Here is a 19,049-nt window from a genome sequence, read left to right as displayed (position 1 = left end):
GTCTCTAGGATTCCTTTGCAAATGGCACTCTACTTTCCAAATAATCATAAATTGTAAGAGCTCAATGGGACTTTTGAGATCATCCAGACCAGTGTTTTCATTTTACCAATTAAGAAACTGAGGCCCAGAGAGAGGAACTGAGTTGCCTAAGACTAAACAGTGAGTTAGTGGAAGTGTTGGATGGAATTTAGTGTAGTAACCTAGAAGGGACTGGAATGGGGGTCAGAAGGTTTTGGTTCCAGTGCTAGCTTTGTCACTAATTTGCAGTATAATCTTAAACAAGTTACTTAAAATGTAAGTTCCTTGAGGACAGGAACGGTTTTTTTCACTTTTGTATCAATAGTGCCTCAGACATAGTAAGGGTTTGATAAATGTTTGTTGATTGACTGATAGCAAGCACAGAGGGAGAGGCTTTGTCCTAGGTCACCAACATGGTGGTGTTGTAGAACATGCTTTTTTCCCCTTCTTCAAGGTTTTTTTTTTTTTTTTTCTGGTTAGGCAATGAGGTTAAGTGAGTGGCCCAGGGTCACACAGCTAGTAAGTGTTATAATGCTGAGGCCAGATTTGAACTTGGGTCCTCCTGACTCCAGGGCCAGTGCTCTATCCCCTGCGCCACCTAGCTGCTCCTTTTAAAGATCTTGCTCTAGTGTGTGCTTGCACTTGTGCGCTCGCGCATACACAGACATACGTACATACACACACACACACACACAGAGCCAAGAAAATCTCAAATGGGGTCATGAGAGGGCAGATACAACTGAAACAACTGAATTACAAGAACATATATACACACAGAGGCAGCTGGATTGCTCAGTGGATAAAGTGCTTGGCCTGCAGTCAGGAAGACCTGAATTCAAATTCAGCTTCAGACACTTACTAGCTATGTGACCCTGGACAAATCACTTAACCTCTGTTTGCCTTAATCGAATGTAGAAGGAAATGGCAGACTACTCCAGTATCTTTGCCAAGAAAACCACATAGACAGTATTGGCACGCTGAGGTCCACAAGGTCACAAAGAGTCGGTCACAACTAACAACTGAACAACAGATATACATACAGACACACACACGTGCATTTGTTGTTCAGTCGTTTCAGCTGTGTCCAACTTTTTGTAACCCTATTTGGGGCTTTCTTGGCAAAGGTACTGGAGTGGTTTGCCATTTCCTTCTTCAGCTCATTTTACAGATGAGGAAACTGAGGCAGACAGGGTTAAGTGAGTCGACCAGGGCCACACAGCTAGTATGTGTCTGAGACCAGATTTAAGCTCACAAAGATAAATCTTCTTGGTTCTAAGCCTGGTTCTCTATCTCCTATGCCACCTAGCTGCCTGCACATATACACATACACACACACATCCTTAACACTACACTAAGACTTTTGGGACACTCTACATACATTATGTTAGATACTTGAAATAAATAGATACTTGAAAAATATCTCTGAGCACAAACTCAACTTGATTTTTTAACAGAGCTTTTACACAGGGAAAAAACATAAAGGAAATGCTTATCTACTTGGCTATACTAATAAGGTATTTTGTGAAAACCATTTTTATTAACAGGACCCAGGAATATATGGGAATAACAATATTCTCATTGTTAAGAAATATCAAAAATTCAGAGGTATAAAATATCCTTTTCATTGAAAAGCGTCTGTTTTAAGGAGTCCTAGGTGATAAATGGTTCAGACAATTAAAGCAGGATACAAGTAATATGTAGTTTAGTCACTTAAAGCAAGATAAAGCTATAATATCCCCAAAATCTTGGTACAGTCTTAAGTTTTAGTAGCTTAATAACTTAATTTAATAATTTAATTTAATAGTTAATTATTTATAATATAGAATAATTAATTATTTAATTAATTTAATAACTTAAATAGCTATTTAAAAACTGCATTAAGACTTTTGAGATGGTCTATCAGGTATAGGTAATTAACTATAGTTAAGAAATATCTGCTTAATAGGATACTGAACACAGGGTATTCTTCACAGATAATCATTGCTTTTCTTTTCCATCAAACTAAGGCTAAGCAGTAATTGCTCAAAAACAAGATGATGTTGCTTTGATTTAAAGTCAAACTACATTCCTACGTGTGTCTATATATCTTTTCATCTATTTCACATGTGAGGATAAAATATAACATGTAACTCACCTTTGTATTTATTCCAGAATTCCATCTAAGAAGGAAAAATAGATGTAAACAGTTTGATTAGAAAAGCACAGACTATCGTAATTTTCATACAACTAAGGAAAGATAATCCATTTGGAGGACCAGGACATGCTGAAAGTAGTATTTTTTTTCCTATAATTCCTCAAGTTGACTTTCCCAAATGACAGTGAGTGAATGAAAAATGAAAAATGAATTGCTACTTCTATGAATGCAGAGACAGTCACAATCGTTGGCATAATAATTGGAAATTGAAAATTGAAGAGTTATAAGAAAGTCGTACTATAACCTCTCTGAGGGCAGAGACTATGTCTTACCTGTTTCTTATCTTGTCTGGCACCCAACCAAAGTATTGAATATAGGAGTCACTCAATACAAGTTTGATGAATGTTGAATGAACCTATATCTCAATTAGAATAGTCTATTGATCAATAATAAGAAATGAATGCAATTGTAAATATGTAGTATTTCTGCTACATCTTATGGTCTAATCAGTCCCTTCATTTTACAGATGAGAAAACTGAGGCTCAGAGAGAGGAAGTGATTTGTCCAAGGTCACACAGCTGGTAAAGGACAGACCTGGGACTAAGAATCAGGTCTCTGGACTCCAAAGCCACTATTCTTTCCACTATACTATTGATATTGAGTAAAGCAGCTAGGTAGCTCAGTGGATAGAGTATCAGGCCTGAAGTTAGGAAGATTCACCTTCCTGAGTTCAAATCCATCCTCAGACACCTACTAGCTGGGTGACCCTGGGCAAGTAATTTTACCCTGTTGGCCTCAGTTTCCTCATCTGTAAAATGAACTGGAGAAGGAAATGGCAAACCACTATAGTATCTTTGCTAAGAAAACCCCAAATGGGGTCATGAAGAGTTAGACAAGATTGTAAATGACTCAACAACAATAAAAATTAGATGAGAGCAAGGAGGGGGCCAAACACAAATTTAATGTACTGAAAATCTCTTAGATGGAGCATGAAACTAGTTAATTCTTTAATTAATTTAGTTAAGCTCATTAATCCTTACCGTTTTTTCTTGGTCTTCAAAGACTTCTCTGGCTTCTTCAAAAGAACAAGTTTCTTCAAGACATTCTCTCTCAAGATTTCCTTTCTTTAGCTCTTCAAATATCGTATTCGCCCTCCGGGTCCTCTTCAGGACATTGTTGGCCTTTTCTTGATTTAGGAAAACTGTAAGATAATGAGCAATATACAGTTAGTTGTATGAGATCCATTCAGTCCAAATCTCCTCCTCCTGCATCTTCAATAGTATGCTGTCCAAAGCCGAAGAGACATGGCACCCTTCCTTCCCCTTTGAAGAGATGGTATGGGGTTAAGGTTAGGGTTGTGGAGGGAGTCCACGTAGGGATGTCCTGAAGATAATTCAAAATGTGGATCTGGAGGTGAAATGGGAGGGCACATAGGAAGTTAGATTCAGGCTAAAAATCCCTATTCAGGAATGATCCTAGTACAGGCAAAATATGAAGCCATGAAACTGATGAGTTTTATTTCATGGTTTTTCTCCAAACAGCCCAGTCGCAGACTCTTGGGCTGGAGAACTGAGCTGAGCTCAGGCAGTTAGTAAGCATATATTAAGTACCTACTATGTGTCAGGCACAGTGCTAAGTGATGGGGTTAATAATAATAGCTAGCATTTATGTGATTCCTACTATGTCCCAGGCACTATGCTAAAAAGCATTTCAAAATATTATCTCATTTGAGCCTCATAACAGCCCTGTGAGGTATGTACTATTATTATCCCCATTTAACAGTTGAGGAAACTGAGGCAAATAGAGGTTAAATGACTTTCCCAGAGTCACACAACTAGTAAGTGTCTGAGGCTGGATTTGAACTCAGGTCTTCCTGACTCAAGGCCCAGCGCTCTATTCGTTGACTTGCTGCCTCATAATGGTTAATATAGTCAATATAAAATGGACCCTGTTCTGAAACTGACTTGTCTAAAGATCTGAGTTGTGTGCAACAGTTTTCACTTAAGGTAATTTCCCAAGACCAAATCAAATTAAAGTATTAACACTTTGCTCTGACCCAGGGGTTAATGGTGGGTGATGTGATCTTGACATGGCCAGGTGTCCTTCCTTTCTTGAAATTCTTTACTCCTTTGACTTCCCTGTCATGACACTTCAATTCACTTACTCTTTCTGGGCCTCAGTTTCCTCATCTGTAAAATGAGGAAATTCAGTGATATAATTGTTGAGTTTCCTTCCTTTCTTCTAGGCCTCCTCTTTCTTATTTCCCTGGTTGCTCCTTTTCTGGCTCAGTTCACTATTTCCTAAATGTGGCTATTCCCCTAGGTTTATCCTTGGCCTTCTGGCCTTCTTTCTCTGCTCTGTCTCCTTTAGAAAGTTCATTCAGTTTTATGGCTTCTTGTATTGCGTCTATGAGGATGATCCCTAAACGGGGATGTTTAGCCTGAATATGACTTCTCACGTGCCTTCTCACTTGACCTTCAGTTCCATATTCTGAATTACCTTCAGGACATCTCTACTTGTATTCCCTCCATAATCTTAAAGCTATTCAAGTTAAAAACTGAATTTATCTTCCCTTCTGAATTGACTGCTACATTTTGGTCAATTATCATTCTTCTAGACCCTGAGGTTCAAAAATATAATATATATATATATATTACTTATTACTTAATACTTATATTGCTTATTATTATTATATTACTTATTACACAGTATATATATACATATACATATATATGTATATATATATGTATATATATGTACTGTGTAATAAGTAATTCTTCCTTTGTAATATCACCTAGATTCAGTTTTTCCTGTCTCTTTTCACTGTGGTTATCCTTCTCTAAATCATTATCACCTCATGATTGAATTATCCATAAATTATTGTATTTTGTCCCATAAATTATTTCATTTTATTTATTATTCCACCTCGTGCTACAATAACCTCCTAACTGTTCTCCCAGACTCTGGTCTTTTGTGACTCCAAATTTTCTTTTTTAACTGCCAGATTGTTGGGTCCAGACTGGTGTTTTAACTGATGAGAGGGAATTCGTGGTGTGGAAACTCTCTCCACTGATTTAGATTAGCAGCCTCCCCATAATTTGTGTGGCTGCAGAGTTTCCAGGGTCCCCGAGAGTAACTTATAAGTAACTTGCCCACGGTTAGTGTGTGTCAGATGTAGTGCTTGAACCTAGGGGTCTTCCTGCCTTGCAGGCTTGCTTTCTAAACTACCTTTCTAGCTTTTAAATTTTCCTAAACTCCACTTCTATCACGTCTTTTATAAAAAACCTACACGACCTGTTTTGTCTATGTAGGATCAAGTCAATATGAACAATTTAGAATTCAGGGCTCTCCACGGGTCAGTCACAGTTTACCTTTCCAGTGTTACCTGCTGCTGATCTCCATGCCATTGGCTGCACTAGCCATGCTCATCACCAGCTTTGCTCATTTCCAACTCTGCTATTGCTCATGTCGTCAAATCTATCTTGGAAACTCTCTTCTCTCCCTCCACTTATAATATCTCCCATTGATATAGAGTTAGCAAATCACTTTCCTCACAATGACCTTGTGAGGTATGTAGCAGAAGGATCATTAACCATATTTTCCTTATAAGGAAACTGAAGAAAAGTGATGAAGGAAAGAGAAGCAAAGTGTTTTATCTGAGGTTATATGGCTAGACAATAGCAAAGTTGGAACAGAAATATAGACATGCTGTTATTTCCCAACGACTGCCTCTGACCATCCTCTCCACCAAGTGATGGGGAGTTAAACCCTCCCTTGTAACAAATAAGCACAGTTAAAATAAATTCTACCTGCAAAAATTCATGCTTCTAAAACAATTTGGAACTATGGTCCAAAAGTTACTAAACTGTACATACCCTTTGACTCAGCAATACCACCAAAAAAGAGAAAAAAGGACTTGTGTACAAAAATATTTCTTGTAGCTCTTTTTACAGCAACAAAAAAGCCCTGTAAACTAAGGGAAGGAGTGCCTGTACATTGGGGAGTAGCTGAAGAAATTATCACATATGAATATAATAGAATACTATTGTACCATAAGAGATGATAAAAAGAAAAGATGAAAGAGGAAACCTAGGAGGACAGATATAAACTTAAGCAGAATGAAGTGAGCAGAACCAGAACAATTTTACTATAACAATAGCATTGTAAAAATGGCATATTTTGAAAGACTTAAGAAATCAATCACCCAATAACCTGCCAGGATTTTAGAGGACCAATGATGCACAATGCTACCCACCTCCTAACAGAGAGGTGATGGATTCAATGTACAGAAAATTGTTGTTGTTCAATTATTTCAGTTGTGTCCAACTCTTCATGACCCCATTTGGGGTTTTATTGGCAAAGATACTGGAATGGTTTGCCTTTTCCTTCCCCAGTTCATTTTACAGTTAAGGAAACAGAGGCAAACAGGATTAAGTGACTTGTCCAGGGCCACAGAGATAGTGAGTATCTGAGATCACATTTGAACTCAGGTCTTCCTGATTTTATACCCAGCGCTCTATTGATTGCACTGCCTAGCTGCCCTAATGTGTAAAATGAAACATACATTTTTGGACATGGTTAATGTCTGGAATTTATTTCACTTGACTATACATGTTTGTTATAAGAATTTTCTTTTTCCCTTTTCCCATTTTCAGAGGCATCAGGGTAAGGTAGGAGGGAGAGAAAACAAATGTATGTTAATTTTAAAAAATATAATTAAAAAACTTATGCCTCGTTCCGTACCTGTAGTTTACCGCTTCTTTCCCAAGAGGCAGGGGATATGCTTCACCATTAGTTTTCTCAAGTCAGGCTTGGCTACTGCATTGATTTGAGTTCTGATGTCTTTCAATGTCATTTTCCTTTACATTATATGTGGTATTGTGGTAAGTAGATTGTTTTCCTGATTCTGCTTACCTTACTCTGTGTCAGTTCATGCAAGTCTTTCCCTAAGTTTCTCTAAATTCTCAATGTTTGTCATTTCTAATGACACAACAATATTAAAAAAATTCACATATTACAATTTGTCCAGCCATTTATGATCAATGGGCACTCACTTGGTTTTCAGTTCTTTATTGTTACAAAAATTGTTGCTATAAATATTTGGTGTGTATGGAATCTTCTTTCTGTCTTTGACCTCTTCGAGTCATAGGCCCAGCTATGGTATCACTGGGCTAACTTAATGAGTTTTCTTTGGTTTAATTCAAAATTGTGAAACCCAGATCATCTGGCTCCAAGTCTACTACTGTTTTCCCACTTCTTCTCACCTGTCTATATCCCGTGTATACCTTTCAAGATCAACGTCATTCTATTTTCTCCACAAAGCCTCTCTCATCACTTTAACTCCAATTTATTCCATGCTGATTTTTCCTCTTCTAACTTTGTACGAAACAATAAATATGTATTGAATGGAATTGAATTATCAGGCAGGAGATGTCCATGACTGTCATTGTCATGCAGGTAGTGATGCCTATAAACTGGGAAGCGGAGTTGCCCACAGCCATCTTAGATACAGGTTGGGGGCTGCTAGCTAGTATAATGAATAGAATGCTGGGCCTGGAGTCAAGACTTGAGTTCAAATCTAGCCTCGGACATTAGCTGTGAGATAGAGTAGTAACCTTCAAGAACATTCCTTATCTTTTGATTCAACTTAATCCAACTGACTTCAGTTGGATTAATTTTATTTCCTGAGCACCTATTTATTATATGCTCAGTGCTATGCTGGCTCTGTTTAGGATTACATATATGAGATACATTGCTTGCCCTCAAAAAAGCTTACAGTTTTAGTTGGAAGACCACACTTACACTCATGAAACTGTTAGATAGCTATGCTAGATAACATACAATAAAGTGCTCATTTGAATGTAATCAATTGCCAAAATGCATTACAGACAGTAAGGGCTATGCATGGTGATAATAATTGCTCACCTTTGTAAAGCACTTATTCACCAAGTGCTTTCCTCACACCACTGTGTGAGTTAGACATTGCAAGAATTTCCCCCCATTTAATAGATGAGGAAACTGAAATTAAGTGTTTTGCCCAGCTAGTCGGTGTCAGATGTGGAAGATGAACCCTGGTTGCGTGACTTTGTTACCTAAGGTTATCTATATCCTAAGGTTATAAAGATTAGAGTTTAATGTGGAATTAGAGTTCACTTGAGTGATATTAGGCAAATTACTTAAACTTTATGGGCCTCAGTTTCCTTATCTGTAAGAGGAGAGGGCTGGACTAGATGACATTCTGAAGTCTCTTCTAGTTCTAAATAAATTGTCCTAAAAGTGGGAGTAGGATTTGATTTGGTGGAGAGGAAGGACAATCCGGGTGGCAACAACCTTGTCTGAAATTCACATGAAAGCGTGAATGAGAATGGTATGTTTTGGGTATGACAAGAGCATTTTGGTTGGAAAGGAGAGCATATATTATGAAACATAATGGAAGATAACATTGGATAAGGTAAAGTGAAGTCAGATTATAGAGATATTTGAATGCTAGGATAACAAATTTGGAATTTATCTATGAGGTAGTAGGGAGCCAGGGTAGGTTCTTGGGCAAAGTAAAGAGCATGAGGAAAATGGTGTTTCAGGAAGATGTACTTGGTGGCTGTGTGCAGGAAGCAATGTGAATTATTTGTTAAGTGAAAATATATTGCCATAGGCTTTATCTACATTGTTTTGATGACCTGCATTTACTAACAGTGCATGGTTGAATTGTATAGTGGAAAGGACACTTGTAGTTAGAAGAATTGGATTTATGTCCTATATCTACCACTTATTAGCTGCGTGACACAGTATAAGTCATTTAAACTCTCTGAGTCTCAGAGGTTTCCTTATTTGTGAAATGGGGCTTATTTCTGAAAGGGTAGCTGCCCCACCCACTTTACAGGGTTGTTGTGAGGATCAAATGAGATGATTGGTTTGTAAGTATTTTGTGAAATGTAAAGAATTCTTTCCTTTTTTTTTTCCTTTTTTCTTCTCTAAAGAGTTCTTTACAAGCCATTAGTGGGTTGCTGGCACCCCAGGCACTATTTTTATCACTCCCTATCTAACACATGGATTAATGCCCACTTTGCTAGCTCTGTTTGTCATGCATCATTATTGTTACTTTTATTAGGTTATCACCATTATATTTCACTTCCAATTTCTTATTGTTTTGGTTCCCTTTTGTGGAACATTTTGTTAGTCACTTCTACTTATTCTCTGCTCATTTTGACCTTTTTCATTCATTTTGATGGAAACAAAAAGAAGTTCCTTTATGTTTTCATCTCAGACTTTTACAGTGTCCCTTCCACCCTGGTTTCTTGCATTTGTCTGGATTTTCCCCTTCCATGAGTTCTCCTTTCCTGTCAGGTCTCCCTTCTGGGAGGTGAGCTCCCTATCAGACTTAGAGAGAGCAGCTTCTCCTATTTTAGGATCGATGATTTACAGCTACAAGGAAATTTAGAGGCCGGTCCCCTAATTTTGCAGATAAGGAAACCAAGGCACGGAGAGGCTACTTGACTTGCCAGGTAGTAAATGTCAGAGCTGGGATTTGACCCCAACTCCTGACTCCAAAACCAGCTGCCATCCCACCTTACCATGCTGCCTTGCCTAATCCAGATCCTGATTGAGTCAGTTTTCTTCCTGCTGTCTGCCACTTCTCTAGTGGTTACTCTCCATCTGTCATTCTCCCCCTCTCCCCCCTCCCCCTCCGCCCCCCACTTCTGTTTCTCATCAAAATCTTGGCCGAAACAGGAAAGACTTTTTCTCAATCCCTAGTAGTCAAAACAGAATTATTATTCACAGACGACATTCAGAAAGAGGATAAAAGAGTGATAAATTCAAAGCTGGAAAGAATTTCAAAGACCATCTAGTCCAAATGCCTTATTTTTACACATGAGTAAACTGAAGTCCAGAAAGAATTGCCTTGACCAAGATCAGAAAGGTAGTAAGTAGCAGAGCCTGGATTCAGATCCAGGTCCTTTGGATCCAGACCCAGCACTATCCCCATTGTTATTCCTGTAGAGAAGGAGCCAAACTACTTCCAATCAGAAAAGGGGCTAAAACATAGGATACAGGGCTCCAAAGCTGCCGAGATGACACCCACTCCCCCATCTGCCTTCTCTGGGGAGAGGTCTATCCTCATCTCAAGATGAAGCCACCTGGGAGCAAAAACAGAAATGCCAAAGGGCAGGGTCCTACCGGTTTCCCCGAAGTGCAGGAGGCCTGGCAGAAAAGTGCCAAGCAGGAGGAGGTACAACCAGCTTGCCATGGTCTTTGGCCCGAGAAAAGAGTGGTGCTCTGATTCTGCTGCTGCTGCTGCAGGACTGACTGGGGCAAGGTTCAGCTCACACTGGGCTTCCCCAGCTAGTTCTGTTGTCCTTCTACTTATCATCACAAATAGGATGAGGCATCCGATTGGCAGATGGGGCTTCCTGGTGAGGTCAGGCAGGCAGGGCCAGATGAAAAGGGTGGAGGAAGACTGCAGGCCCTTGCTGATTTCCTCATCTGTCAAATGGAAAGGAGGGAGGTTGTACCTCCTGAGATGACCTCCTAAGATCCCTTCCAGCCCTGTTATCTTACCCCTGCCTGGTCCCTATCTACCTGACCCTGACGCCAGGCACAAGGGAGAAGCCATTTCAGAACCATAGGAAAGTCAGAGGATAGTACCAATCAACTAGCATTTATTAAATGCCTGTTAAGTCTATTAAATGCTAGACATCATGGGTACAAAGATAAATATGAAGCATCCCCTGCCCTCAATGAGCTTAATTCTATTGGAGAAACAACATACCTAAGCACATACACTATATATGTACACATGCACGTATGTATGTATAGAAATGTAACAGTTCTTCCTTTGGCTCAGGACAGCTAGGTGGCGAAGTAGATACACTGCCCGGCTTGGAGTCTGGAAGACTCATCTTCCTGAGTTCAAATCCAGCCTCAGATACTTACTAGCTGTGTGACCCTGGACAAGTCACTTAACCCTGTTTACCTCAGTTTCCTCATGTGAAAAATGAGCTGGAGAAGGAAATGGTGAACTATTCCAGGATCTTCGCCATGAAAGCTCCAAATGGAGTCACAAAGAGTCAGACATGAGTGAAAAACGACTAAACAACCTGTTGGCTTGAGTGCTTTATGAGTTGCCAGAAGGATATCACACACACATTTTACATATATATATATATTTATATACACATACACACAGATATATACACATATGTGTGTATGTTTATGTATATTTATTGGAAAGGATCTGGGATTTCACTGCTAATGGGAACTTAATGAAGAAATAAACTTCTTCTACCAGTCAAGAATGGGAACCTTTGCTGCAGCTTTCAATCTTAGCTGCTTGGGCTGTGGAGAAGTTAAATGACTTGTCCAGGGTCACATCCATCAGGTGTCAGAGAATGGACTTGGAGCCTGGGTCTTCTGGACTCGGAGGCCATTACTCTACTACTGCCACTATGTGATATATGCATGTGTATATATGTGCATACATATTTGCAACCCACATATGTGTTCGTAAGCATGGGTACATATACCTATGTGTGTATATGCAGTACATGCGTATGTACATCATGCATATATACATAATATGCACAAAGCATATATATATATACATTTGTGTAGACCTATATATGTGTGTATATATGCATATATATATATATACATACACACACGCACGCACATACTCCCCAACTTCAAAATCATCTCATATTTATGTTGTATGTATGTATACAGATGTATGTATAGTAAATACAAAAGGAAGTATGAGGTAATTTTGAAGTGGGAAAGAGACATTATCATCTAAAATATATATATATATTATTGAGAGTTAGAAGACATGTAGATATATAAAGATACAAAACAACACAAAGTAAAACATGACCCTGTGCTTGAGAGACTGGTAATTTAGTTAAGTATTTATATATGTAAGTGTAACTTTGGGGAATTGACCTTTAAGGGCTACTCCTTGGAGCTTACATAGATATTCCCTACCTGGTTCTAGTCACCCACAAGGCAGCCTGGGGAACTCTGCTTCTGGCCATATGGTGACTCATTAGTGAAAGGGCTTGATATGATGGGAGAGTCCCTGAGTCATCCCCCATCCCTGTGACAGTAGCTGGGGAGGTAGGATGGTGTATCTATTAAAAGAAGAGTCAGCTAAGTGATCCTTATAACAACCCTGCAAGGTAGGTGCTATTATTATCCCCATTTTATCATTTAAGAAACTGAGGTGAAGTGACTTGCCCAGGGTCTCACATGTAATAAATGTCTGAGGCTGGATTTGAATTCAGGTCTTCCTAACTCCAGGCCCAGCATTCTATCCACTGTGCCACCTAGTTAGTGTCCTCATCTGTAAAATGGGGATAATAATAGCACCTATCTCCTAGGATTGTATGAGGATAAAATGAGATAATATTTATAAAGCACTTCGTAAACCTTAAAGTGCTATGTAAATGTTATCTATTCTAAAATAAGAGATAGCTCCTGGCTGCCTTATTCTCTCCTTCGGTTCTACAGGTGGATGTTGTAGAGGATGCAGGAAGGACAGGGTCCTTCTCTAATGTCATAGTGATACCAAGCATGTGTTAACTAGAGCCAGGGGCCACAAGTAGGGGTACTAACCCCTGGGTCACTGGTGGCTTCTGCCTCTTTTGTGTGCTTCCTTTCCTTGAGGATGAGACATTGAGTGCTTGAAAGATCTGGAAGTCTTTGAGTGGCATTGGAAGTATCTACTGGTTTTAGTTGCAGTGATGGTGGGAGGGAGGCGATAGCCCCTGAAAAGGGAGCTGTTTCCCTGGCAGGCTTTCACCAGAGTGGTGTTTGGACAGTGTAGTACCAAGGTGATTGAAAAACTGTTTTATTCTGGAAAGACTTACATGAACTGATGCAAAGTGAAATGAGTAGAACCAGGAGAATGTTGTCCATAGTAACAGCAGAATTGGAAGATGATCAACTGTGAATGACTTAGCTATTCTCAGCAATACAGACAATTTTTAAGGACTTAACGGTGAAAAATGCTATCCATCCCCAGAGAAAGAAGTGATGGACTCAATACAGTTTGAAGCATACTTTTTTTAAAACTTTTTTTGGGAGGGTGTTTTTTTGGTCTATGTTTTCTTTTACAATATGACTTATATGGAAATATGTTTTGCATGACATATATCAAATTGCTAACCTTCTCAGTGAAAGGAGTAGGGAGGGAGAGAGAGAATTTGGAACTAAAATCCAGCCTCTGACATTTATTAGATGTGAGACCCTGGGCAAGTCACTTAACTTCTGTTCATATCAGTTTCTTCAACTATAAAATGGGGATAATAATAGCATCTTCCTTGCATGTTTTTATATGTAATTGGAGAAAAATAAAATGCCAAATAAATAATTTTTTAAAAAGTTAAAAAAAGGGGGGATCTAGGTGGTGCAGTAGATGGAGCACAGGCCTTGGAGTCAGGAGGACCTGAGTTCAAATCCGGCCTCAGACCAAACATTTGACACTTACTAGCTGTGTGACCCTGGGCAAGTCACTTAACCCCAACTGCCTAAAAATAAAAAAAAAGTTATAAAAAGGAAAAACTTATGTCCTAATAGTGTTTAAATATTAGTCAAACCAACTATAACTATAGTTATTAGTTAAATTACTGAATCCTGTGGAAATCATTCCATTAATGAACAATGATTTTTTTCTCCTCTTCCCCCCCTACCGTAGTTAGCATTTTTCTCTGTGTAGGAATAAACTAACTATCCCATACCTGATTCATTTTGTACCCTAATACCTCTTTTACTCCCCAGTTTGAGGAGACCTGGACAAGGATGCCTAGGAAGGGGTCTTAATAGAATGAAAAGTTTGAGAAAAGACAGCCTAATCTTCCTAATTAGAGGAAGACTCCTTAACACTGCAACTTGTTCACAGCTGCATGGCTAGGGAATTCTTTTTCCAGTGCTCCTCCATAGAGGTGGGGCTGTCAGGGTACCAGCAATGGCTCCAACCATCACACAGTTAGGATGTGGAATTGGAGACAGGTGCAAAGGATACTTGTGCTTTTTTCTCCCAAAATGCATCATTTTCTCTAACTGTCCTTCAAGGATAGGGTCTGGCAGTAATCTGTCTTACTAGGACCTTTTCTGGAAAGGAGCTTGTAAGACTTTATCAAAAACCTGTAGTTCTGGAAGTGGAGGGTAGAGCTGTGCAAACAGTTGTGGTACAGTGGGAAATCACTGGACTTAGAGACAGGAGAACTGGATTCTAATCTCTGTGATACCGGATGTGTGACCTTGGGAAGTCCTTCAATTTCCTCTGAGCTCTTTAACTTCTGAGGATTTGTTTCCTCATCTGTAAAACAGGAATAATAAAACTTATATGATACTACTTTCCTCAGGAGATTGCTTTTTGAGGAAAATGTTTCATAAAACTTAAAGGGTATTAAAGGGTAAGTGTATTGTTATTTTAAACAATTCATTCTCTGCCTTGGTTCTTCCATTAGATTGTGAGCTCCTTGAGGCCAGGGAGTGGTTTTGCCTTTTTATTTTTTGGCATTCTTGAGGTTAGTACAGTGTCTGGCACATAGTACATGTTCAATAAATGTTTATTCAATAAATGTTTATTCAATAACAGTTCAAGGACAATAGAAAATCTCCTTCCTTAGCACTTCAGGTATTTCTTCACCTCTCCTTCCACCTTGAGCACTCTAGTGGAGAATGAAAATGGGTGTGTATGTGTATATATGTGTATATACATACACACATGTGTGTATACATATACATATGTGTGTATATGTATATGTATTCATCAGAACAGGGCATATTTGAAACATTCAGAAGCCAAAGTTTATGCTCAGAGGCTTAGGAATCAACTTCTTTCAAGGCATTTCTGGACATAGGATCATAGAGTTAAAATTGGAAGGGACCTTAGACTCCTACCCCCTTCAATTTACAGATGTCATTTTTAGTTCTTCTGGGCAGTGTGTATAGAAAAGCAGATAACATTATCATCAGAGCTGCAGCTAAGGCAGGAAAGTTGTGGCTTTCCTGATGCCCCTAATATATTGGGGGAGGGTGTGTGTGCTAATTCTGGCTCAGTTGGGGTACACTTCCTCCTCAACTCAGTCCAAAAACTGTTGTTTTCATGCCTCATGACTCTCCCACATCCAACTCTACCCCCTGTAAGAGCTGGAGGGGAGGAGGTAGACCTCAGGGAGAATAAGACAGGAGGATTTCTGGCTGCAGAGGTTGGAGGGAGGGAGGGTCTGGTCCACACCACTCCTGCTCCCTTTCCTGTGACTACTCTATGGGTCTGAGCTTCATGAGAGTTGGGGTAGAGGGATGGCAGCCTGAGAGAGTATGAGGGAGGAAGGTTGAGTTCTAGTCGACAGACCATCCCCTTTCTGACTGACTGGATTTGTAGGGGTAGAGTACAGACTCTCTGGGAAAGAGTCCTCGTTTTCCTCTGGTTATCTCAAATGTAAATGGAAACAGCTTGGGAACTTCTCTTTTCCCTAACTAGGGTGAAATCATGGCTGTCTTTGTTGGCAGCCTAAAGTTATGTGAGTCATGTTTTCCATTTTTAATAAAATTTGTTCTTTTATACAACTTATTTCTTGTAAGTCAAAATGGATTTCTTTCCGATTTGGGAACTGTACACTGGTACTAGGTTGTGTTTGAGGAAAGATGAAGTCCAAGCCAGGTGTTAGCAAAAGTAGAAAGTACCCCGAGGAAGAAAAGCAATAGTGTAAATGACAGGTTATCAAACATTCTTCAGCTCTCATACTTCTTCTGTTCTGGTGACACTCAGGGTGGGGCCTTAACAATACTGAAGTCATCTTCGTTTTCATCTGTTTTAATCACTAAATCTACAGTTGACCTTGGCTACGTGACTTTGGCCAAGGCCCTTGACCTCTCTGAATCTGTGGTTGAAATGTAAAATCTTCCATAGTCTGATTCTAGCCATTCTATCCAGGTTTGTTGTATATTACTTCTTTTTATCAAGCACACAAGCAAGAACTAAATAAGTGTTTATTAAATATACCTATCTATTAAATATTGGGGCAGATGGGTGGCACAGTGGATAAAGTGGTGGACCTCATGTCAGGAGGACCTGAGTTCAAATCCAGCTTCAGATGTGTACTAACAGTATGTAAGTCACTTAACTGTTTGCCTCAGTTTCCTCATCTGCAAAATGAACTGGAGAAGGAAATGGCAAACCACTCCACTATCTTTGCCAAGAGAAACCTGAAATGGGATCACAAAGATTAGACATGACAGAAATGACTGAATAACAAAAATTAAATATACCCTTACCAAGTTCTATGTTAGGCACTGATGGATAGTCTAAGCCTTCAAGAACTTAATATTCTATTGAAAAAAACAAGTAATTAAATAGGTTGATACAAAATTAATATAAAATACTTTTTTTGTGGGAAGGGCACTCAGAAAAGGGAGTAAGGAATTAGGAAAGGCTTCATATAGAAAGTGTTGTCTAAGCACAGTTTTAGAAGAAACAAGGGATGGGAGTGCATTCCAGGCAAGGGTATATATAGCTATTTATCTCTATATACATATATGTAATACACATATATGTATGTGTATGTGTGTATACATACATATATATGTATTATACAAAGGTGTGAAGACAGGAGATAGAGTTAAACTTCCTATCTTCCAACCAAAGTAACCTGTTTGCTATTTCCTGAACTTGTTTCCATCTTCTTGCACAGACAGTTCCCAATCCCTGGAATGCCTTTAAGGCTCAGATGATATTATATCTCCTACAAAAAGCTTTTCTTGATTCCCTTATCTCTTTCCCCCTCAAATTATGGTATATATTTATGTTATATAGAGTATATATTTATCTATACAAATACATCCTCCCAGTAGAATGTAAGCCCCTTGAGGGCAAGGGCTACTTTTCATTTGCCTTGGTATCTCTAACACCTAGCAAAGTGCCTTGCCACATAGTAGAGATTTAATAATTCTCTTTATTGGATTGTATCTAGATGATCTCCAATGTACTTTCTAGTAAATGATTTTTTGAACCTTTAATTTTATAGGTGGGGAAACTGAGGCCCAGAGAGGTGATGTCACATGCCCAGGGTCCCGTGGTTACTTGTGGCAGAGCTTAGATTAAAACTCAGACTAACTGGCTCCCATTCAATTAGTTTTTTTTCTTTGAGATTTCATTTCCTCATCTTTCAAATGGGGATAATATTTGCCCTCCCTATCTTACAGGGTTATCTGGATGATTAAATGAGATAATAAGAGCACTATAGGAATTTAAAGTGTCTTTATCACTGTTGTCTTTCCATACCTCCTGGGGCCTCTACCTCCATCAAAACATGTCAGAAAAGGATCCCCAACTCATTCACACTGAAGTGTAAATGACTGAAGACATTTTAAAGAGTACCTCTCAGAGTGGGATTTGTTTTCTTTGCAACAGGAATCAAAGTCTTTAGTAAAGCAATGAAGTTCTAAATTCTAGGCATTGATTAGCCCAGTTAGGGTAAAAGAGCTCCAGAGAGTGTTCCTTTGGGACTATTTGGCCTTTGAAATCACATAGGTGATTCTATTTCTCTTCTCTCTAAAGGGGGGCTTTATCTGCCCAAATGGAAACAGACTTGTTTCAATAACAAACCTTGCTCTTGGATTAAAAAGTGCATTGATTTATGTCTGGGTAATGTTTCAGAAAACCAAGCCAAACAGCCAGTGGAGAGGTATGAAAGTCTGCCCTCTGGTGACTATAACTGAGGACAGCAATGGCCAAAATAAAGCCGTTCTGGTCTGGAGATGGAAAAGTAAAAACACTCAGAATTTATCATATTTACGAGACATGATGAATCACTTTCCGGAAAGAATGAGGGGCCTGACTTGTGAAATGTTCATTTGGGTTGGAGATTAGACAATTCAGCTGTTTTTCATTTCAATAAAAGCCACATTAAAAATTTCCAGAATATCTGGCAAGTCAGGGTGAGGGGTAGGGGAGTGGCCTAGCCATGTCCAGAGTGTATACCACAGTCATACTCAATGTCCATGAGTTTCCCCTTATTTTGAATTACATGTTTGACTCCCTCTCACCAGATGGGGTTAAATTAAAGGTTAATTTAAATAAATTAATATATTATTTAATTATTTAAATATTATTTAAATTTTCATTTGAAGGTTGGACAACCACTTACAGTAATTTTTTTAAAGAGAATACCTGCACAGGTACAGGTTGGGCAAATGGCTTCCTAAGTCTTCCAACTCTGGGATTCTTCATGATTTCTTGAATGTGCCTGTTTTGCTATTTAGTCGTTTTTCAATCATGTCTGACTCTTTGTGACCCCATTTGAGGTTGTCTTGGCAAAGATACTGGAGTGGTTTGCTATTTCCTTTTGCAACTCATTTTACAGATGAGGTAACTGAGGCAAACAGGGTTAAGTGACTTGCCCAGGGTCACTCAGCTAGTAAGTGTCTGAGGCCAGATTGAACTCAGGAAGATGAGTCTTTCTGACTCCAGGCCTAGTGCTCTACTATGCCACCTAGCTGCCCATGCCACCTACCTGCCTAACTGAGCTTATACCTTGTGCCCTCAGTTCTTAGAACTATTCCTGGGACATCACTAAATGAGATAACCCTTCCTGGATCTTGGATTTTTAGTTCTGTCTCTGTGTGCATAATAAGCGCTTAATAAATGCATGCTCATTCATGCATTCACTTATTTATTTGTTCATTCCATTCATTTAGTCTCTGAGAGGGACTTTTAGAAATCTTGGGACGACTTGTTTCTTTTCCTTTGAAGGTCCTCTATTCTCCAAGTTTCTGAAAGGAGAGTCATTCTTACCAAAATATGCTTGGGATCTCCTGCATCAGGGAGAGGAGGACAGATCCATGCAGAAGCCTGGGACTATCTCTTGAAGTTACTCTTTGGCATCTTCCAATTGTA

General features: G+C 39.1%; 1 protein-coding gene across 1 annotated transcript in view; it reads right to left on the bottom strand.

Moving 5' to 3' along the window:
- The window catches only part of LOC114046233 (coagulation factor X-like), a 26,896-nt gene extending 16,376 nt beyond the window's left edge, over positions 1 to 10,520 (bottom strand). Inside the window, exons 1-3 of the mRNA XM_027866476.1 lie at positions 10,328 to 10,520; positions 3,193 to 3,353; positions 2,153 to 2,177 (exon numbers count right to left, since the gene is read on the bottom strand). Coding sequence (XP_027722277.1) covers positions 2,153 to 2,177; positions 3,193 to 3,353; positions 10,328 to 10,520 — 379 coding nt within the window. The remainder of the gene's footprint in view (positions 1 to 2,152; positions 2,178 to 3,192; positions 3,354 to 10,327) is intronic.
- Positions 10,521 to 19,049: the final 8,529 nt, after the last annotated feature.

Source organism: Vombatus ursinus, unplaced genomic scaffold (genome assembly GCF_900497805.2).
Source record: "Vombatus ursinus unplaced genomic scaffold, bare-nosed wombat genome assembly UNPS02014781.1, whole genome shotgun sequence".
In the NCBI taxonomy this organism is placed as follows: domain Eukaryota; kingdom Metazoa; phylum Chordata; class Mammalia; order Diprotodontia; family Vombatidae; genus Vombatus; species Vombatus ursinus.
The sequence above is the reverse complement of the archived record's forward strand: the minus strand, read 5'-3'. Positions and strand labels throughout refer to the sequence as shown.